General features: G+C 36.7%; 1 protein-coding gene across 1 annotated transcript in view; it reads right to left on the bottom strand.

Moving 5' to 3' along the window:
• Window positions 1-729: 729 nt before the first annotated feature.
• SPRED1 (sprouty related EVH1 domain containing 1) overlaps window positions 730-24536 on the bottom strand; it is a gene marked incomplete at both ends in the record, with an annotated part of 56632 nt that continues 32825 nt past the window's right edge. Inside the window, 5 exons of the mRNA XM_084263978.1 lie at window positions 730-1389; window positions 6070-6228; window positions 14608-14657; window positions 15868-16036; window positions 23419-23593. Coding sequence (XP_084120104.1) covers window positions 730-1389; window positions 6070-6228; window positions 14608-14657; window positions 15868-16036; window positions 23419-23593 — 1213 coding nt within the window. The remainder of the gene's footprint in view (window positions 1390-6069; window positions 6229-14607; window positions 14658-15867; window positions 16037-23418; window positions 23594-24536) is intronic.

The following is a 24536-nucleotide window of genomic DNA, read 5'->3' as shown; positions in this document are numbered from 1 at the left end:
ACAACTCAACACAAATTGTAGCTGAAGGGAAACAGGACTGAAAATATCAATTTGTCCATCTGGAATAAAAATGCAACTAAATTAACTAATTAAATATTTAAAGTACTACCATGGAATGTGACAGTAGATATGGTCCATACCTACTATATCAGAGGGAAGGAAAGTTTAACATGTAATAATCGTACCTTACACATTTAGTTAAATATAAACATTTGTTATTTATACATAAAGTCGCTTCCAAAAAACTATTAATAAGTGATTTAGTTGCACTTAAAATCAGTTTCGTTTCTCATTTGCCGAGTATTAACTTTTCTTAATCTTAAATCAACTGTCACTAGTGCACTTTTTAGTTAAAATTTCCCCTCGGGTAAGTTTTAATCCTTTCAAAAGAGCCCCCTCACCTAAACCATGAATGTACAAAGTGGCAAAAGTTAATCCCTTTTAGTATAATCATAGTTTATATACTTGTTTTATAGCCAATAACAAGAATAGGCTTTCCTTTGCAAAATCTCCTTCACAACTTGCAACAAATGCCACGCGCTCAAAGGAAATAGGCATGGCTAGCACTTGTAAAATGCCAAGGTCTGACAAGTCTTGTTGCTTCCTCCACATCAAGCATCTCTTACACGAAAGAAGATTCCCTTCAGCTTGCCAAAAAGCTTCCACAAATCCCAGTCAGATGCTTCCTGGAAACAAAGATTTTTCAGCTCTGTTTGGCACAAGACTGATTCATCCCGCAGCTTTATGCTTTCCTCCACAGCACCCACATACCTCACCACAGTGATGGCACGCTCTCAAGGGGAGGTAGCAGCACATACATGGAGCAATGAACGAGAGCGCCACCAGTGCTAACCAGCGTAAGCAGAACTTGTCATCGCTAGTGTCACACGAGCAAGGATCAGAGAAATCTCCTTCAGAGTCTGACATGCAGTGATACAGCATGCTCTCTGCGCAAAGCATGCAACTAACTCGGTAGATACATCTTTTAATAGGGTCTGGCGCATCTTGACATTTTCCTCGGCCATTATCTTCATGATTAAACCTTTCCTGGCAGTATATACAGCGGGAACGCTCACCATCCTCTTTTCTTCTTTTTGAATTTTTAAATTTTGATGAGGAAGGCTGAGTTTTAAATACCACAGAACTCTTTGAGTCTTTCAGGGAATTCAACTTAGTTCCATCCCCACATGGATATAAATAGTCAGATTTTTTACTGTCTGATTTAGAAAATGGTATATTTGAGTCTGCGTCATCCCTCTCCAGGTCGTTCTTCCACATGTCAGGATGCCTGTAGTCTGCATAACGACGTATCAAAATGTCACGAGGGTTTATTCTAACAATTTCATCTTCATCCTGAAAGCTAACATGTCTGATTGACTTCAGTGGGACCTGAAACAGCAAAGCAAGAGTTTATTATAGTCAAGTCCCAGGTTTACGTCCACCTACAATGTAAAAATTAAGTTAGAAAATTAAAATACAGCATTTTTTTCCTTGTTGCTTGAAGATGGAAGATTGCAGCTTTTCTCACTGGTACAATTTACAGACTGCCCCCCAATAACTGTCTTATTACATGATATTAGTACCATGAGCTTTAGTATTCTTTCCTGACTTTTTTTAGTATTGTGTAAGAGCTTTGGATATTTTGGTATCCACACAAAACTTGCTTCTGTTCTTTAAATTATGTTCAAAATTCAGGTTTTAACATCTTTCAGTGGCAACTAGTTCCACAGATCATTATGCCTTTTGTGAACGTGCTATTTCACGTCAGCAATGATCCACTGCTTTAGGACCCTGATACAGTCACTTTGAGTCACTGGTGTTTTCTAGGAGAAGCTTTCCTTTATTCCTACTCTAAGTTTTCAAGCTTCCTACACTTCTACAACATGAGTACTGAATACTGGTTACTTATTCTCAAAGCTGTATTCTAAATAAGCACTTTGCCATATGAAGAATAATATTCAGTATCATGACTGATCAGTAACAGTGGCTTCTAAATGCATCTCCCCTTAGCTAATACAGAGTACTTCCCTTAAATCGATTAGTTTAGGATACCAGCAGGCAAACACCTAATTACTTTGAAAATTCTCAGCTTGTAATCAACTGATCATAATTCAAGACCTTTTCCTGCAAAAGGCAAGTCAAAAGGAATGTGCTAAATAAACAACATGCAAAACAAGCGGCAGAAAGATAAGAGCTCCTGTTTCTTCTGCCTTGCGATGAGAGGGAACGGGGGCATGGAAAAGTTGTCCAAGGTGGCAAATTTGAAACATGCCCACTGAAACATGGCAGACCTTATATCTAAGTGTAAGACAGTAGACTGCCACTCAGTGCTACTGAAATCACATTAGAAGTGAGTTTCAAGAAAACATGCAAGTAACGACAGGATAAAAATTTAGCACATGGCTATGGAAGAGGATCCTGAAAATAGTGGATAGTGCAGCAAAAAAAGCAGAGGTCTCAGTATGTCCCAGTATTCTTGTCTTACAGACTGGCAATTATTTTCCTACACTGTAGGGCTATTATAATTGGAGCCAGAATAGAAGTGTGCTTCAAGTCAAATTCTGCCTTTTTTTCCTGTCAAGTGCACAGCCTGCAAAGCATCTCACAGAAAAGACTTAAAAAAGAAAAAAAGACAAAACAAAACCAAAACCCATTCTCTAATCCATTCACCAGAATCATGAATTATTTGGGAATGCATCTTTGGCATCAGTATGGTGGCTTTGGGAGCATTTAGTTTATTAGTACTGGACAAATTAATGAGAATAAATGTGTTACCATTTTATAGTCTAGGAAAACAGCTGAACTACATGTTCCTAATCTGTTGCAGTGTGAAACAATATGCTACTGAAGATCATGTTTTAAGTTGAGACACTTCTGCTTCACTTTGCACGTGCCTATGCTCCTACTACACTGAAGTCTGCATGCCTTGGTTTTGGGGTAGGAGGCAGAGGTGGGAAGAGGGAAGGCAGCTGGGGAAGAGGAAAGGAATAGCTTCTTAAAATATGCCAGCCTCTGATTATGTAAGAATATCTGTAGCCTGCTCTAACCATCACTTCCCTGCTTGATAATCCTTGTGTGATATATTTTAAGTACAGAACTGTAATTAGAGCTGCTTTGCCCTGGGAGTTTCAGCTGGCATGTACTAACAAGTGGTATTTTTTTTCTTGGCTCCAAGCCACATAGTTGAACTTCCACAGGATCTAAAGGATACAGGGTGAAGAAAGGCTACATCCTCTCCAGCTACCACCACTGCTCTTTCATACTTCTCCAGAATGCAATGCAAGCTCTTAGGCCTCCCCTTTGCTTACAAAAGCAGACTACATCTCAACTCTATTCTGTTTTCAAACAAGAGAAAGAGCTCCTTGTTTTAGCACCAACGACTAGCTACGGGTAACTGGCTTTTTTGAACAGTTAACAGCATAAATTTATTTAGGGAAAAAGGATCAAACCCATCATTATAACCCTGTATGCTACAGGCAGAAAAAAATCCTTACCCCACTGCACACATAGAATATTATACATGTACTTAAGGCATTAAATAAAACCCATCTTTTAAAATAAAAATCCTCCAACACCTCAAATCAACACCCCTACCCTCAATCTACCATCCCTCAGATAGCTAACAGGCATTAAAGATGACTACGAAGACTAACTGTAAAATCTGACCTCTCAGACTTTTTATCTGTTGGAGAACACATCACCTGCATAGAACTCATTTTTTCAATACCTACCAAAATGCTTGAGGTCTGACATGTTACTAACAAGACCGCACTACATTCTCTATGCAACTGATATTACGAATTTCAAGAAAGCAAGAGGGAAACGCTCAAAACCAATCAAACAGGGGAAATGTTGGAAAAGCCTTATTTATAATGTGCTTACGTACTAGGTGTTTAATGGAAGTGCTCTATGGAAGTTTGAGGTACATAAAGCCTTAAGAACAATACGCAGCCCAGATCCAGTTAGGTAAAAATATCAGCAAATGTTTTGAGAGTAACGCACGTAGTCTTCCAGCTGTTCAGAACTGAAACGCAGTACAAGTGCCATCTTTGTGTAACAACTGAAGCAGGAAGGGAGGAGGACTATTACAGCAAGCTGAAATTCCACAGCGAATCTCATTATGAGCATAATTAGTCAACTGGAAATTAGGCAGAAAATTTTTGTTGGCACGACTGAACTCAAGAGCATTACACCTTACTCAAAGGGGGGCACCTTTAAATACGGCACCGGCACTTGCTCAGTACTGTGGCCTTCACTGTCCCTCCTCAAACACACCTGATTTTGCTCAGCCTGCAACTCCACAATATGAGGACACCAGCAGTTGAAAGTATCACCGCCAAGTACTAAAGTTAAGTTAAACACACTTGAGGGTACCAGAAGTTGGAGAGCTGAGATGACTTGGGTACTTTTCATTAACAGTCAAAGTATTACAGGTAAAGATCTGATTAATCACTTCTTTAGTTTTCTTGCACTGTTAAATGTTAGAGCACAGTAAAGAAACATTCCAACCTATCTACATGTAACAAACAAAATTACAGATGGTGCTAAAATATGCAAAAGAGTATTTTAAGGAGTATCTACTTAAATTTCCATGGAATTGCTAATAAACTCAGTCTACCAGAAGTGAATTCGTGAACTGTCATTTCCTAATAAATTCCTATTCAATTTCTATCAGACAGGCACTACCCAGCATACTACAGCTTAAATTATCATTTCCTCAGTAGTCAAGTCTGTATGTGCTCTTAAAACATACAGGCAAATTAGGCTACTGCATTTTTGTTTGCATCTGAATGAAGACTTAGCACATATATCACAGGTTACTGTAGCTATTGAAGTGGTAGCTGAGGCGACCTAATCACCCATCTGTGTTTACTCCAAGAAATTCTTAAATTCTCTTTGCAAGTAAACAAGAAGAGAGAAGAGCATGTACCCCTTGAAAAACAGAACAAACAAAAAAATGAGGTGATTTTACTTAGAGATAATTAGAGCATATCAATGCTAAAATCAGAAGATTGTAATGTCAAGCTCTTTAGTAAGCTCTCCAGATAACACTGTTTGCTTCTTTTGCACAATAAAGCAGTTAGAAAGCAGCTGATAAAAGACTAATACAAACCCTACTTTCTTGGCAAGAATGGCTGAGGTTATTAAGAAGTTTTATTTTGAGGAGCAGAAATATTTTCTGATAAAGCCTTCACAATTGCTTGAACTCGCATTCTGCTTTGACTTCTATTATTAAGCTTATTCTAATAAGCTTCCCATGTGTTTGCTTCTAGGCATAAGACCCTCAAAATAATTATTATCCAACTTACTGTTAAGTCTCTCTCTACAGTCTACAAAACCTGTTGGTTCTTTGAAACTTAGAAGAAAGAAAAGTGTTTATTGTTAAAGGAAAAGCTGCAACTGTGGCATTCGAACCTAACAGTGTATAAATATGACCTTTTTAAAAAATGTCTGTACCTCAGCCTTCCTCATGTTAGTGGTTTTTCCTGTTTTAAGAATCTGTTTACAAACAGCTTAATACCTTTCATGCATAGCTGAAATACTGTTTTCCTTTCTGTACCAAAATAGAGTATTTAAAAAAGCAGTTAGAAAGCATAAACAATGTTTCACGGAAAGTATTTAGCAAGAGTGCCCCACTGTGTAATGCATCCAAGATACCCATTTTGAAGACACTTTTTAAAATTTCTAACCAAAACAATATTAGTATACACATAACCAAGATTGAGCTCATGGCCAATTAACATTTTCTGAACAAATTTAAACACCTTTTCAAGGCTGCAGATACAGAAGTCTGTCACAGAGAGACTTAACTCCAAGAAAATGAAAGATGCATTCATGTAGCCTGCTGTGCTACAGCACAGATATATAACTTCACAAAGTTTTACTGTGGCCATAATAATGCTCTAATATTTCAGCTGCAAAGCTTATATTGATCATTTCAAGAAGTTAAGAGTATAATACTACATACAGGGACTTTGAATGAAGTGCTCTCCTGCCAGAAATTACATATTGCACCATTAATGCAGCAAGCAAAGTAAGAATTGCTTCTTTTTTTGTCAGTAGCCTTACCTGGTTAGTTTGGCTAGGAAAACAGGCTCTCCTGGTGCTGAAATCATCAAATGCTGAAGGCCTTAAATTCGCACTGTTGTAAGGTTCACTGGTTACTACAGTTTCGTGTTGGAAAAGGTGATCTTTCATTAATGAACCTGATGTGTTTTCTTGAGTAGCCTAGAATACATAAGAAGTCGGTTGAAATGCTTTCGCATTTGTACCAAAGCCACACCAAAACCAGCAAGTTCATACATAAATGCACTAATATTCTATACAACGAGTTAGAGACATCTGTGAACGCACGAGTTCTTAAATACACATTTTAAAAAGACTTATGAATAGGCAAATATTTTCTTTACCATAAGCCAGCCTTGGAAAATAAAGTCCCTTCTCTGCAGAGGGTACACAACTTGGGACTTTAGAGATACATGTCTTTGCAACTCACTTGCTAAATCAGGCTGAGGAACTCCTTTAAGGAAAGGGACATTAGCCCAGTGGCTGAGATTATGCTTTCTCTAACTACATACAAGGCTGCCAATATTTACAAATATACAACTGGGGAAAAAAAAATTCTGAGACTAATAAGGCAAAAAGATAGTCAGACCTTTTAATAAATTAAAGGCAAGACTGTTTAACAGATCAGCTGGAAAGGAACAGAAAGTAATTTTTAACATATACTGGCTCAATTAAAATATCTAATTACAGCAAGTGTGTATTAAACAACTAATGACTGTCTTTTTGAAATTAAGGTTCTAGCAGGCAATTTGATACAAAAATGAGACCATGTGGCAATGTATAATGAGATATCTGCAGGACGTGTGCCACTCAGAATAAGGAAGAGGAAGTATGTTTGAGTGAAATACTGGCTTGTGAGATGATCCAATTTCTGAAATAAATAGAGAAAAAAAACCTGTTCTCATTCTTTAATCTTAGCTTAACTGACTGGATATACTTTAGGATACAATATGGCATATTGATACAAATCTCACTGGGCTGCCAAAAAAAATGTACTGTACAATGCTTTGGTTGTACTGAGAAGACACTGTAAAGTTAACTGGGTGTCACTGCCTGATAGCAACAAGGAAATTCTGGCACCATCCAACATGCAATGAGCATGTTTCAGTTTCATTATAAGGATTTCTACATATCAAGAAAACATTAAGGAGAAAACAACAAAAATACAGCAGAAAACTGCTGAGGCAGAGGCAAACCTGAAGTTTTGGCAGGTTAAATATGAACATCAAATCATTAGTTTTCATTATCAAAATACTTAAGGAATTTGTTCTGCAATTACATTAGCACCTCATGTACATAAGAAGCCTAATGTATCAAGTTCTAAGACATCTAGATAAAAGTGAAGTAGCCATTCTGTAGCTCATCTTCAGGAGAGAGAAATCACATCAGAAAACATTTATATATTGTTCTGGAGCACTAATCATTAATTAATTAATGATCATTTGTAATTACTAGTGAGCCTATACCCCATTAAAGACAGTATCTCAATCTGGTTAAAGGTTCAATGAAATATTTAAGACAGGTAAAACTGCAGAAAGCAGTACTTTTTGCAGATCCTTGACCAAGACAACATCGCTAAGCAATCGATTCTGTTGCTGTTGAAATTAAATTTTCTGGTCAAACACCGTTTGGAAAGGAGTACAAAAGAAATGTTGAAATGACTGGCAAGAGCTAGATTTTGTGGATGTATACTTATTTTAAGAGCAAAAGGCATCAAATACAAGAGCAATATCAAGCATCTTCCTAGCAGGAAGTACTCCTGCAGGTACATTGCCCAATGACATAAAAAGCTTCCAAAACACCAGTTCAAACCACAGGAGAGCTGCATTCAGATCGAGGAAGAAATGCCCAGAACTATTTTTGGTTTGAGCAATGTTGTAAATGCTTACAAGCAGAAACTATTTAAGCTAGGAACACACGTAACAGCTAGAAGCCATTTTACAGAAGCCACAGTGCTAAGCACTACCTACTCCCCTTAACCCTCCAGCTGTTAGCAATTTCAGTGGTCTAGGAAGAAGGATGAGAGCTGAACACTACTACTTCCTTCCCAGGGAAAAAATACATACTACCCACAAGCCAGTCTTTATCCCTGGATGAGATCTGCAGCAGACTGCATTATTTCCTGTCCCTGCAGGTGATTCAGACATTTTTCTTTCAGAAATAAACTACCTACACTGTAGAGCAAGGAGGACACTTGCGCATGCTCACAGAGACAGACACATGGACACATTCAGACCCCTTGGCAGCCAAGAGAGACTCTGTCCAATAAAGGGTACAGGCACTGATTATCTATTATAGTGCTGTCTAGTGGTGCCAGATGTAGGAAATACAAACCTTGATCTTAAAGCAAGCCCTTGTGGCCTAGATGCAACAATTATAAAGGAATATTTTTATAAAATTCCAAAACAGCCACCACAATTCAATCCAAGTGACTTAAAGGACAAATTTGGGGGTGGCAGGAGACAAACATTTGATCTTTGAAAGGCAAGAACTGATGATACAGCTGTTCAGAAAGCACAACACAGTAGTGCCTACCAACCCAGGCACTACAGGTGAGCAGACACGGCCTTGCAAAAATGGAAAGCAATCAAGTTACTTACAATCATATTTAGCCTATAAACATTCACTATGCTGCTACGGACATGCCAGACGAATATCCTGATCTCTGTATTTTTAATTAAACTGACAGTTTAGATACAGTCCAACCTCATGTATTAGTATCAAAAAAGGTTTTCTTTGGACGAGACTTCCTGCTCTGAAGGGATATTTTATGACAAGGTCATAAACACCTGAAACCTCACATTTATAATGGAAACACTGACAACCAGAAGGGAGAGGCCTTAGAAACAAAAATGCTATTGTATTGAAAATGCATTTAAGTAAAAAGCAAACGTGAAGTTTTCCACAAGAACTAAGCTTGGTATATTAAATATACAGAATATTACACACAAACACAGATGCACACATTCCCCTTTTCTACTGTCCAAAGCAATTACACCGCCCACATTCAATATCCTTTAACCACAGCCTGCAAAGTACAGTACTGGCATAGGTTATTCAGTATCATCTGTAAAGTAACCTACGCCAGTTTTTAATGCACAACGGAAATCTGGTTTGCTCCCAGCTGCTGGTATAATAATTACTGTCCTATGGTTGCTAAGAGATACTCTGAATTTTTTTCCAAGACTACTAAAACATTTCTGTACGCGCAGGCAAAAGGATGCTGGGTAAAGCAATAAAACGACTCCAGCTGTAGCTCTCCAGCAGAATTCAAAGCCAGATGACAGCTGTAGAGAAAATGAAAACCAGACTGAGCTTCTCCTCTTCTTCAAATTTTCTCTCCTTACTTCTCCCCATTTGCCAGAGTTAAGTCTGGGAGAGAATTCAACATTGTTCTGCAAACATTGTTAAAAATGTTCTGCTCTAAGTTTAATGATTACACAGAAGGATGGATGAGAGACCACATTTCCGTTGCATCCCAGTTCTTGTATTTACTTCCCATGAGGCCTGAAAATCTGCTGTTTGATGCTAACTAATACAAGAGGAGGTTTTTTTCCCCTTGATTTTTGAAATTGTGAATAAACGATACAGGTTTCAAAAACATTTGAGTAAACTGTTTTAGATATTTCTAAGACTGATGGAGCAAATACTTTCGTGTTTGGTAAAAAACCTCTACTACAATCAGGTATGTATTTCTGACATGGATTGAAATATTACCTAGGTTACTCAGAATGTTTTGTACAGTTTAAAGTAAAAAAACAAGGCATTTGACATGCATCTTTCTTCCAAGGCTGTCCAACCTGAATATATGAGGCATACTAGAGATTTTAAGGGACTCCAAGGAAGGAACTAATAAATTAAAACACAAAGTCTAACTCTGAGGTAATGATGGAGAGAGATGGAGATGTAAATAGGCTGTTAGGAATATAGGCAATAAATAAATATGTATTTAGTCCTCTTTTTTGAATATTGCTCCACAAAGGTTTTGCAAAGTCAAATCATTTTAGCATAATTAAATTTATTTTGAATGGATAATATAAATTTGTATTACTTTTGGTTCTAGGAGCACTAAATATTGCTGATACTTAAGTGTTTTATCATATAATATTTTCTTCTTCATACAAACAATACAGTGTCAAGGCTAAACTATTTACCTATTACTTTACCGGTCTTAATTTCAAATTATTTTTGTAAAATAAAGCTTGTGAAAACCTTTCCTTACAGACAAAAATAAATCAACAGTCACTAAATTGTGTATTTACAAAGAGGTTACTAAACAGTCTGTCTACAAAGAGGCACATAAACCACTTACATCCTCCTTGACCACACCAAAATTACTTACGGTGTGTAAGTCACAGGTCTTTTCCCCTTCGTATTGCTAAAACACCGAAGTACCTATTTCTGAAAGTACAATTTTTTTTTTAATTTAAGATTTATCAGCCTTCAGTTTTCTTCTGTCGGTAGCAAAAATTCAAAAGTGTAAGTGCACTATTTCTTATTACTTCAAAACTGTTAAAATGTATTGGTAGCCTATAAATAACAACAGTACTGCTGAATCAACAAAAACTGAAAGAAATTAAGACTCAACTGCTTTGTTTCAGTTCTCAAAAGCAAGACGTAGTATTTCAGTATCCAAAAATTATATTAAAATACTTTTAAATGCATAAGCTCTGGATTTCATTTAGAATTACTTCTAAGAAAAAAATTATAAAGCCTTGTTTTCACATTTTTTCAGTTAAGCTACATGAATTTTACAGCGAGAAGTTTATATTTGTTGGGAGGACGAGAATCTGGGCCAATCTTTGAACAAACAAGCAAACTGACTTAAACAAGCTGCTTGTCTACTGCATTCAAAACTCCTGGTTTTATACCAAACCTCCTACCAAAACAAATTCCCGATGTATATTTCCATACAAGTATTTAGACATTCCCAGCATCCATTTACAAACATTACAGGAAGTCAGAGAGCTATTAACTATTTTTTAAATTTCTATTTGACTCAATCTAGTAAGACTATGGCTTAATGATATAAACAATTTGCATATAATATGTTCATCAAACAACTAATAGCAATTGTAATAATTCAAGCAACCTTTACAAACAAGTATGAACACCCTTTTTTAATACTAAGATTTTACATTGTGAACAACAGAGTATCTAATGAATAATGTAGCTATCATGAATAAGAACAGCTATAATGAAGCTATGTTTTCTTAGAATTATAGATTTGATCTTTAGTAAGAATGCTTTATCTGTGAGATTTTCTTTAAAGAATGTAATGAAAAAACAAACAAAAAAGGCCAGGAAAAAAAAAGCAGCTAGTGACCCAGGACATAACATAGCAAGCAAACTGCTAACCTAGAAAGCAGAAGAGCTAAATTTTGGATTTGTATTTAAAAGTTGTACCTACAAGTTTTGGACAACTCTTCCTCTACTTGCCACATTCTATAAAATGTGAAAATACTACAAGCAGGTATGTAGATTTAATGACAGTGCAATCAACTAGATCAGAAGGATGTAGGTTTTGATCTTATTTATATCATTTTAATTTCTCTCTGTAGCACAGAATATAACAAACTAGTAAAATAACTTATGATGTAAGTTTTGCTTCCTTCATCACTAATCATCTTCATTTAGACAAAAAACACAAAACCTGTTAATGAAAAGTACATACTACATTCATACTTCCAAATACACACTATATCTAGGATTCCTCCTGTGTAAGATGGCTAGAACAGCATGGGCAACACACCTTTAACACAGATGATTTAATGGACAAAGACTTACTCAAATTAGTATCTTAAGTGTACCCTGATAAACACCCTGGGGACTTCACCTGCCATACTAAGACAGAAAGAAATGAAACCAAACACTACCAACATACACAATAGTTACTACAGGGTATAGACAAAAGTATAAGTGCAATAACAAACATGTTATGAAAAGTAAGCATGAAATAACCCTTTTTTCTATATTTTGCTATTTTAGAAACAGCTTATAACCACTTAACATTTTTAATTAAACAGGGAGCTCCACTGCTTGATCTTTTGTACTTCATTCCTTAGAGGTTACAAATTACCATATTCTGCAAGACTGTTCTGATGAAACAACAAACATCCCATTGCCCTCATATCTGAGTGTCAACATGCTCTCTTTAACATTCTATCCACATGCTAAAATGTCCTGGTGTAGATATAACTTACTCAAAAATACTAGTAGAGACTTGTGAAAAAAGCTTCAAGAATAAACAGGGGCAGAAAGAAATCATTAGGCCTTTTAAACTACAGTGGGGTGGGAAGAAGGGGAGACAAGTCAACAAGTCAAATACATAATACATTGTTTTAGAACAAAATGGTCTTACCAGTCTTTCAAGTTTAAAATAAAAACCCTGGGCTATCGAGTTCCACTCACAACAGTATCAGTCTTAGAAGGGGAAAGGAATTAATCATTCAGAGGAGAATGGACACTGTATTTCCAAGATATTCCTGATGACTAGATCTAGTGCCCATAACTAAAATGCTGCAGCCCTTCATAATGCTGACATTCATAACCCTTCCGTTATGGATTTGTTATTGATACATAAACCTTATTTAGATGAAGCATAGCTAAACCAGAGTGGGTTCAGCCTTCCTTGCATTTCCTCCCCCAGCTCTGGTATTGTTATCAACAGGCAATTCTAGTATCATTTATTTTACTTTGGTATGCAGAGATATGGTAAGAGAGATTGGCTAGCTTTTTTTCCTCCATAAAACAGGTAATTCTTGCCATCTATCCAAAGCATAAATCCACAATTAAGCTATGTGTGTTGTGGTGAAGACATTAAATATGTTTTCCTGTCTGGAACGGAACAAAGAATTCTACTAGCAGTTTGTACCAAACAGCACTGTAGGTACCTGTAAGTTATGTATTTCAAAATTCTCTTTACATGTATTTATTTTTTTAAAATATATCTAATTTACATAATATATTTACATATCTAAATATATTTATATTTACATCTATACAGAATTGATGACATAAATGTACTTTTCTTCACTTCCTCAACAGCAAACTCGGATAGAGAATCACCTATATTTCCTTCCATTTTGGCATCCTTATATAGAAACGTAATAACTAGGCAGCATAATCAAGAGGTAATTAGTTTCCTCTAATCTCATTAGGCCTGTGGAAATTGCTCAATTATTAATCCTTGCAACAAAGCGTGTTTAAACAAGTCTTTTAAAAGCTAAATAAGGATCGCATTAACTTTGGCACATATTTCCTCCACCCTGTCAAAAATCTCATTCCTATTTTTAAATACAAAAATGTTGAATATTTATAGCAATTTTACTTTAAAGTGCCTTAAAAATAAAGAACAACAGGTGGTTGCACAGCCAATTCTTACAGAGACATATTTCTTCTGCCATAAAATGGAAAGAAATCAAGAGACTCTTCTGCATTGCCACTGCATTGCAGTATCCTTTCTAAATACCTGACTCTCTTACGATGTCCTATCGTAATTTGGTTCTTACCCATATCTTCAAAGTAGGCTGCTCATTTTCTGCATTTGTGTGCAGAGGTTCTACACTGCAACTATCTACACTGCTTAAGAATTTAATATTGCATAAATATCAAAACTCTCTCCCTCAAGAAACCACTTAGGAATACCACCAGTTTTCTGCATGGTCAATAAGACCCTTGAGTCAACCTGTTTCTATACTACTTTAAATATCTGCACTCTGAAAAATGAATGTAATGCCAAGACTTTCTGTGCAACTGTAAATAGGAAAGAAGGGATGACAAACAGGTTTTTACTCGGTTATATTACAACTATTTACTTTATATATGTATCCATAATATTTGTTTATACTGGCTTTTTAATTACATGGATTCTTGGGTGTTACCAGACAGTGCCACACATCAGTGTTACAGTACTTCATATGGTATTTGTGTGAAGTATTATAACTGTGAAGCATAGTAGGAATTTTTACCTCCTATGCCACTGTGTCCTACAGAAATTGAATGTTCAAATAAGGATCAATAAAAATTTGAATCTCAACAAATGACTGCTTCATTTTCAGTCTGTTTTTTAAAAATTATCTGAACTTCCACCCTCACTTGGACTAGATTCTTTATCCATTACCTCAGCATCTTTTTGACTCTAACAACACAGTGTTAGAAGTGCCTACTGCTGCAGAGTGAAATCCAGTAAAACAAGTAGGATGGGCATGTGAAAGAAGGTTCCTGACCCCTCTATTCCTGTCCCCTCCCCCCCCACCCCGCCCCAAAAATATTTCATGTACCCATGAGTTCAAAGAGGACATATAACCTAGAACAGACATTGTAAAAATTAAAAATTAAACTCAGGATGGTTAATCATCCTATTGATTAAATATTGACTACTTAATTTGGGACAGACAGTATTTCAAGTCTCCTAGATAACTTATTTCATTAAAATGTATTTTGCTATTGCTCTTATCTTACTTATTCTAATTAAACCAGAAATTGTTCAATGAATTTCTTCCAAAAACAACTGCACATTTAAAAATTTTCAGTACTCACTTGAAAGCAGTCTTCTGCCACTTCAACATCGTTCTGGGAGGGTGGATAACCTACAGAAAAAGTAAAAACACACCACAAAACAGACAAGGTTATTTTCTTTTATTTACAGTTTACTACTTTCAGTAGTCTACACAATCAATCAATATCCAGCTATGATGATATAAATATGATTTTTTTAACCAGCGGATCACTGTATTTCACCTTGTTTTAATTTTTAAACCTTTCATTTCTGCATTGTGTATTTTACATACTGAGCATTCCTAGCCCACTCCTTTATCCTGTTCACACCTTTCTAGTAAAAGCATTTTCAAAGCATCATCAGAAGTCAGAAGCAAGGGAGTATTTCTTGTTAATGTAGCATTTTGAAAACTAAAGGCAGGCACATTTGGTTGGCATGAATGCACATTGTGCTATATTTTGCTATAAATCAGCAGAAATTGGAACTGTAAGACCCTAAAAGAGAAAAGGAATCATATGTTCTCTAATTAATTCTCTTGTAGGGATATGGATGATATCAGCACAACTCCAAAGAAGTCATTCTAGTATGTCAAAAAGCATTTCCCTTCAGGAACATGTTTCTCCCTTTGCTAATATGATAACAGACATTAAATCCCTGGATTTACAGCACATCACAGCACAATGCATTTCCATTCAATAGACATCTGTTCTCTTCCTGCTGTCCCCCTTCCCATCCAGCAATACACTTATCATACATTCATCTCAGAATTGTGCTTGATGATCTGCTGTTTCCTCACTAGTTTCCATGAGGTCAGTGAACCAGCTAGCCATATTACAATTAAATTCTTGTACTGTCCATATAAAGTTTTCCTCAGAATTACTCTGTTAGCAAACAAATAAAACTATTAACCAAAAGTATGGGCAGATAAAAAGAGACCTCAATAGCTTATCCCCAAAGAACATGTAAAGCTGTAGCAATCTTCCGAGCAGAAGTAAGACACTGTAACACTCTAGCTTTCTTCCTCCATCTCTGAAGAGACATCCCAAAACCCAGACAAGGCTTTATTTATGTGGCAATGTTTCAGGGAATTGCCTTCGTACTGTTCATGAAACAGTTTAAGACACTTTAGAAATGCCCGAAGTTCTATTTTAAAACTGTTAAAAATTTTAATATGATATAGATCAGTCCACGTCCTTAAATGCTGTCAGCATTTATGTTACACAAAGTACTTTGACTCATCTCATTTTCTAACCATTCAAGATGCCCCTCTCCCAGCCAACCCCTTCACCTGATATACATACCTTGTGAAATATCCTCTACTGCTCTCCGAATACCTCTGTCAAATGCTCTTGCATCAGCAGGACTCTGAAATGTGAGGCCAAACTTTTTGTCATCAATCTTCCAGTGGTAGAAAGTAGGAGTAACTTTGTTGTAAACGAGGTCCTTCTTTAATGTGCATTCCAAGACCACCTTCCAGAAAGGAGACAGGAGGAAAATACATCACTGATACATCAATGTTGGTAAAATGTAGTCTTCGTAAATTACCTGAAAACACAGCTCATGAAAACAGATAAAAGTCTCTGTTTAAATTTCTTCACGTAACAAGGATGGAATTCAAACCCTGTTTCCATTATGGCCAGATTATTCACCAACAGTTGCTGACAGGATGTATGGGTTAAGGATGTTATCTGTATACTGAGCAAATCTTCCCAGTGTCAAAAGTATCTCATACATGCAGCAAGCACTTCTCTTCAGACAGACTTGCTGTTTGGCAAACAAAGTAGGCCACACCCTGAAAAAACCACTACTGTGCTGATATAAAATATTACTGTATCACTGGGAAGTTAATTTGTATACTTATTCCATGCAATGTTTGAGAACTGGGCTAACTTTACCCTGTTTCCAGGATATTACTGGCAAGACAAAATAAAAGTTGTTTAAAAATTGAAATGAATCAAAACTAAAATCCTTTTGTATGTATTACTGCCTATACACGGGCACAAATGTATTTGTGGCTCATGCTCAACTGCAATGGAAACAGTAATTAGCAATAGCTAATAATTATTTGGCTACTAAACCACTGCAGGCATACATGTACGTTCAGTCATGAAGCAAAGTTGCAGTCTTCACAGCATTTCCCCACTTTATATTGACTGTTTTAAAAAAATATATTCACCTACTTACTTTGTCCACAAAATTTAATTTCTGAAATGTTGTTACATTAAAATTCAAGGTGAACAAGAAAGTATTGAAGGACATGCACTGATCTGCTTCTGTAGTGCCAGGCATAATAAAATGTGCAGCAAGACCTATATCTCCATATTACTACTAGATTCTGAAAACCTGAACTGATAGGCAAAGGAGGAATTTTAATATTCTATTATTTCAATGGTAATATATTTTCAGAATTTTAATTGTTACACATGCAGCTTTCTGTTAGAAAAATACAAAACTTCTTACAGCAAGTGGAAAACTAACAAAATATCCTTCAAATTGAAAAAAAAATCTGTCTGTACTTAGATTATTCTTACATATCCTTCATGTTGTTCTCCCTTCCTTGTCTAATTACATAGGGAAATAGATCTTTTTTACTCCTGTTTTTCATTTTCCCCCTTACCCTACACCTCACCACTAACCATCTCAAGTTTTACTGCCTTTTAACTATGTCTCTAGATGGATGACATTGTTTCTGCATGTACGAACTCTTCCAGCATTGAGAGAAGTTATGTTACTCAGCTTTGAATTTCCTAAATGGTTAACAAGATGTAGGTTAAATTGCCTACAAGAAAACACAGGAAGGAATCTGTTTGCTGTACATGAGCAGGAAACAGTGCTGCAGGGAAAAAAAATATTTCTGCAGTTCTAAGGTGCATTAAATGATCATTCTTTGTTCCTTTTGATGATTTTAAACTTCCTTCCTCCACCCAAAAAAGGAATTAAATATGAAGGTATCGCACATCACTCAATTTTCTAGATCTATGAGCACTTTTAGGAGATCTCTACTATATTAAAATACCAAATATTTTCCCACTATATTTTGAGTGCAGTTTCACCCAAAATATCAACATTAATTTCTGCAATACTGATTTTATAGCACCTCAGTCAAGGCCTGCTGCCAAAGGAGTTAATCCAGATTACTTCATACTGAAAAGTCATATCTGGGTGACAAATATTTTTAAAAAACAGTAGCACTGGGGATAAAACACTGGAGCAAAAGTTTCAAAGAAACCCAAGCCAATCAAAAAACCCCTCCAAATGGTCCCCCCAACCCAGAAAGCAACACTGCTACCACCTGCCCTCCACCCCCTCAACCTTTTGGAAGACAAGCAATTACTAAGAAAACAAGCAAACATCCTACCCAACACCTTAATTGTTTTCAGCTTGAGTTAAGAAAACAGCAAGTTGGATGTGAGGATACTAATTTTTCAGATCTAAAGCGTTATGAAAGCAGACCAGTTAACAACACAGTAGATACTAGTGGCTAAGGGCATTGAAAGAGGAAAAATCAGTGGCATCAAAGTCATATGCATTATCAGACATAAGAATCCATACAGGCAAGACTTCATGCCTGTCCTACCCAAGAGAAGGTGTTCTTCATTTGAAGAGTTAACATAAATCTTTCTTGCCAATACAAAGCAGCCACCATAGCACGCAATGGGGAATGTTGCAGAGTTCTCAGACTCAGGACAGAAGAGCTGCAGATCCACCTGAACAAGAGCTAAATTCTCAGAGAATACACAGGACTGTATGTCTACTTACAAGGACTTTTTCATGAAACAGTAATAATATCCAGATGTTATTAAGTGCAACACTAATGAGTTCATAACTGCTCATAAAAATACTTGCTTTCTACATCTTTCCTCACCCTACAAGCTACATTCTTGAAAAATATTAGAAACCATGAGTTTCTATAGAAAAGATGAAACTCTAAAGTCAGACATTTTTGTATTTTAAACTTTAACACTTCAAAATCAAACATTTTTAAAGAAGAATAACATTAGTATTTATGATATTATCATAATAGTCTAGGTCTTGTTTTTGAAACAAGTCTATGAAACCCCTTAGTATGTGATATAAATTTCTGTTTTGATAACAGACCCCATAACTGAATGTTTTTAGCTACTGGATACTCTTTTATTGGTTTCTAGCTGTACTTTCAACAGTTTATAACATTACATGTAAATAAACAGTTTCACAATTTCCCATGGCCAGCCCAAATCTACAAACACGGAACCATATAGCTTTTGATTAAATTCTTTAATGTCTTTCTTTTCTAAATAGAATCAAAGGCTTTTCTCTAGTCTTGAGACCAAGCAGCATGATCTCAGTATATTCATGCTACAGAGCACGTGGCCCCCATGCCACCATGACCCTGTGACATGATTAATATTATGAGTATACTTTTTTCCAGTTCAAAAAGATGATGTAACCACAGTGCTACAATCCATCAGATTCAGCCTTTTCTCATATTAAAGCAGATTTAATAAATAAATGATAAACAAAGTTTTTGAAAAGCAGATTTTTAGGAGAGGCATTTTTCCCTTTATACAATTACCATTTCTTCAAAAGAAAGACTTTAAACTTTGTCACTCCTGACTCAGGATCCAAAAGATACTAGTCAAATTTTTTTTTTCCTTCTGTAAAAAAAACTTGCATGGTGAGGAACTGGAGAAGAAAATAAAACAGAACAGAGAAGTCTAATAGACTTTTCATTCAGGAATATAAAAGTGACCAAATCCTAAAAAGCTGTAAGCGTGATTCTAATGTACATTCAACACTACTACTGTTAAGACAGAAGGCAGCTACTGTAAACACACTAAAAGAGAGCAGCAGACCTGACCAGGTTAGGAGGGAGTACAATTGTTCCAAACAATGTCTGGAGCCAGATCTAGTAAGGTGAGTATAATAAAGGAGGAAATGTGTCATTATATCAAAGTCTTCATGAAATATCTTTACATTCCAAAGCAGATCTAAATAACCTGAGAAAACAAGCAGGGAACATTCCCTCTCCTAAATTAATTCAATTATGCCACCACTTTGATTTTCTTCTCATATAATTAGGAAGTTTTTTGTAAACTCCATGAGATAGCTCAGTACTGCTAAAAATTGTGGTAGTTCTACCTGTCATCTAAAGGTGGTTAGTAAAAGGGTTGATGAGAGCAATCTAACTCTCAGGTATACAAAGGAACAACAAGAACAGCCCCCCACACACACTCCTCCAAGGAACTTCAATTTTGATGTTCAGTCCCAAAGTATTTTGTTTGTACAGACTGAGACCTACAGTCCTAATTAAATACCTGTATATACCATAAAATATATGCAAGAGATCTGGCACATTGGAATGGAATTGCAATGTACTGTCAGAAGCAGTACTTGGAGAAGCAGCCACTAAAGCTAGTTTACAAGAAACAAGAGATAAAAGACTATAGTATAACTATTTAAGATTTGTCTGGAAGATGCCTCCATTAAACGCCTCACCTATGGATTTCAAGTTGCTTTGGAATAATTCCACCTTTCTACTGACACACAGGTTGAATAAGAACACTGGCATTATGATTCCCATATACTGCAGGGAAGAGACATAGATCTGAATTCCATTTGCTCTCTAACCTGAGGTATTTCAAACCTGTGGTTTCTTGTGTCCCTTGAAACTGCTTTGAGTTCCATGACATAGGTTTTCCAGGATAAGGGAATTCTTGCACCTTTTCTGGATGCTGAGACAGTTCACAGAAGAAAGACTTACTGGCCAGAGGAAATAAAAATATAATCTGATTATAAAGGTATTTCAACAGTATGTAGTGTGACTTGAGGGCTAAGAGTCCATCTGTAAGGATTACTTTGTTTTTTAATCCATAGAAGTATTTTCAGAAAAGGCTGTGTGCACCCTTGTAAAAAAATGAACTGGAAATCATGGTCCAGCTGACTGAGCCGTGATGACTTCTAGATATTACAACAGATTAAACATTCCTGAAGACACGTGTGCATGAAGTCCCAAGAACTGCAATTTAGGAAGGTTTAGGATAGTTGAGGAAGATTTTTTAAAACAATACCGCTACCATCTCTTTGCAAACACAATAGTAGAGCAACCAACTTACTAGTGTACAACTAGCTTCAAAGATTATTGAAGTATACAGATTTGTACAGAGGCCTTTCTAAAATTAGAGTGATGATGGAGCACAGAAACTGCAGATTAAGTATAGTTTTAGCCAAATCAGAAGATGAATCAAGATACATGGTCCCTATTAAACAGCAAATACTATGAATTTGTAACAATTTCCACTTTTACTTTGCTTTGTATTGGAAGGGACCTCAAACACCATCTAGTTCCAAGCCCCAGCCATGGGCAGGGACATCCTCCACTAGCCCAGGCTGACCAAAGCCCCATCCAGCCTGGCCTTGAACACTGCCAGGGATCCAGGGGCAGCCGCAGCTTCTCTGGGCAGCCTGTGCCAGGGCCTCACCACTCTCACAGTGAATAATTTCTTCCTAATATCTAATCTAAAGCTACCCTCCTTCAGCCTAATGTCATTACTCCATCAGTACACTCTGATAAACAGTCCCTCTCCATCTTTCCTGTAGGCCTCCTTTAGGTACTGGAAGGCTGCAATAAAATAGCATTTTATGCCACAGAAGTAATCTTCAACAGTCCTCCTCAGGGTTGTGCCTCTGAGAACATAGCCTTCCCCACTCTTTCTGTGGAACTGACAATTACGTTTCAACTTCTTGGTACAATTTGTCTTTGCATTACAAAATAATAACCTGTCCATTCTAACTGGACTAAACCAAAATTGTATGGCTTCATTAAAAGAGAAAGTTACAAATTGTGATTGACCAGTGACTCCACAGGAATATCCTAAGAAAAAACGTAAAATCCATTAATTATTATGAAAAAATAAAGATTAGAACAGTTTTAGAATCGGAGAGCAGGTCCCTGTCCAACAGTTTCTCTTTCAATCCCTGCTACAGTCCCCCAGAAGAAGCTGGTGCAGGATCTTGTTTCTTTTACACCAACAGGGATCTTGTTGCATACTGTGCAACTTTGTTGTTAATTCATTACATATTAGCTGTTGCTTCTAAGTGTTATTATCTGAAGTCTGAGGAAATACACAGCTTCCTTCTACTCCTTTCCTACGGCATCGCTGGCTCTACAGTATTCTTCTCCAAGCCTAACTCCACGGTTTTCAGTTCCCTGAGCTTTATTCAATATACACTAGAGAGGTGTTCCTCTTAGCTGTGTTTCTTCCATCTTCTATCCTCTTATTTTGAGGGGCTGACTTCCAGTAACAAATTCCTAAAAATGCAGTAAAAGCAAAATCTGCCCTGACAGCCTAGTAGGTCACACCTGAGGGCAGTAGAAAGGGGACAGATGTATACAGGATGAGGGAGACAGAAATTAAAAGACCTGTTCAGGACAATACAGGTTTGAAAAACATATTCATACTAACATGAGCTCCACTCTGGACAGGAAGCGAAGCAGACACATTTAAGCCCCTGCTGCCAGAAGTGGAAACGAAACAAGGCTTGCCCAAGGGAAGCAGGAGACAGAGTGCAAACAGACCAGGACACTGATGGCTGTGACATTTTCATATGCATGCGGGAGAAACATTACACCAGCTTTCAGTTCTGAGCATTTTATTACCCTCAGATTCCAAAGGCAAGCTGTGAATGTCGAAAGTATTAAGAATTAAGAAAAGATTGTCAAGTATCTCTAAATGCAATTAAACTCCTCAAAAACAGCCTCAATAAGGCTAAAAAAAGTTCTAAAGGGAACTACTGCAAAGTGAGGAAGGAACTGCAGGTGCACATAGCTGTGCGGGAACACAGGGTACTCTGCTAATAGCACTACGCCTCGCTGAAACAACTGAGTCAGCAGAATTTCTATTTATAAGCTCTCTTCCTACAACAGTTACAGGCAAGGCAGAAAACTCGGCAGTCCTGCCTCAAAGCAGAAACTGGTATGCTTGAGAAAGAATCAGCTGCACAGTATGAGAAGCAATTCTGTCTCTAAAACTTGCACAGGAGTCTTAATTTATTGTCAGGAAAGACCAAGTTCTTGATAAAAGTCATTAAGATGGATGTGGCGTGCTTTCTCCGCTTCTCTTTGTTTCCACAGCAAGACAGCCCCCCCTTCAGAAGCCTATTTGGCACACAAATAACTAAGCAAGCCTCAGTAAGCCAGTTTGGTCTTCCATGTAGAAATGGCCGAGATCTGATACCAGTTTTCCTTTTGCAAGGCTGACTGACTTTCTTGATGCTGTTTTAGACAAATTTACTACTGGTATTTTATTTAATGTGCCTGAAAAAAGTGAATACTATCTATGTGTTCATCAAACTAGATAAATTATTGGACCTGTCAGTTTCATGCTTTCTTCAAATACAGAAGTTGTTTACATGTAAAATGGCTACTTTTTGTCAGAGTCAAATTCCACAATTAACTGAATTACTACTAAAGAATTCCTTCAGACTTTGTGGTTTTTAATAAATTATTTCATTTTTCAACTCTCCTATTAAACACAGTATTGCTGGTGTATTAACAGGTTAACAAGGTATAACTAACTCTCATAGGAAAAAAGAAAAAGCAAAATGTTTCCCTAAATGAATGGAAATATGCAATGAAAAAAATGATTTAAAGTTTCTATAAGATCAACATGCTTAATTCTAAAAACGCACGGCACCTAACCCAAATAATTGGCTCTTCAGGTGCATAATCATTGATATGGATGAAAGCTCAGCAACAGCATTAATCAGAGACTATAAATTTACTTTCTAGTCTACAAGCAAAAATTAGCAAACATCTATTTTCAGGTCCTATGTAGTTTTAACAGGAACATTGAACGGAAGTAAATTGTTACCGTTTTATCCCTGAGTCGTTCTCCATGGATAAGAAAATCAGCACAGCTATTCTCTTCCTGGGGAATGACTTTGAAGACTGTGACACAGCTTAGTCCACCCCCTCCAAGTGGTAACCATCCACCACTTGAGTCATCCCGGGTCATCACCACAGCTCGCACTCGTGCATAACTATTACTGGAAGAGATGCAAAAGAAGAAATTAGTTTTCTGTAAGTGAAAACCATCTAGTTAAAAAACAAAATAAAAAGCAAAACAACAAACCCACAACCAAGATCATGATAACTGCTAAGGAAGGATTGGACTTCCACAGTATTACATCACCTAGAAGAAACTAGTCTAAGCTGACCCTCTAAAAATGTACCTCTGTACTTTTATGCCTTCATTAGAAGTTCTTGGAGTTTACATGCAATTCCCTGACAAAATAGTGTTGGAGTCAAAACTGATACTCTTCTAAAAACTTTACAGCTGGTGATCTAGCTAGAGAGGGACAGGGGTGGGAAGAGAGTAAGAATCAACTCTCGATTTATTTTGGACTAATCATGAAGCCAGTCAGCCACCATGAAATTGCACAGAAAAGAGAACAAGAAAGCAGAAAGAGGTCAGGCCTTGTGACACTGAAATCTAAACAAGAACAGGCTTCTAGCCAGAAACCCTGCTTCCTTCTGTCCCTCCCTCCTCCCCACACACATAACCCATCCTTTGCAAGGGTAGGTCAGGACACACACGCTGTGGGGTTTGACAACAGAACCAGTTACGGCTACTTAAAACCTAATATTTGCAGTGTTTACTAGCTGGTTCTCTCCTGTATTTGCAGTCTGTGGAAAATTACTTGGATTTTACAATTTAACAGCTTTTTCCATCATTTAGCATTTTTGTAAAACAAACAAATGGTTATCACTTCATTACTTAAAAGCCAAATTCCTTTTTCAGAGCCTTGGAAAAAAAGAGGTTTGGGTGATCTTTTTCTCACAGCCTTTTTTTTTTAAAATTAAATGACATGTTTTGGTTATGAATTTGCTGCTATATCAGTTGGAAAACCCCGTGGTTTACCAAGGATATTATAAGTTCCTACATTCAAGGTGTGGTTTACTGCATGAATGTAATGGTCCATGAATGAA

This window comes from Gallinula chloropus (assembly GCF_964237585.1).
Source record: "Gallinula chloropus genome assembly, chromosome: 4".
Taxonomy (NCBI): domain Eukaryota; kingdom Metazoa; phylum Chordata; class Aves; order Gruiformes; family Rallidae; genus Gallinula; species Gallinula chloropus.
The sequence above is the reverse complement of the archived record's forward strand: the minus strand, read 5'-3'. Positions and strand labels throughout refer to the sequence as shown.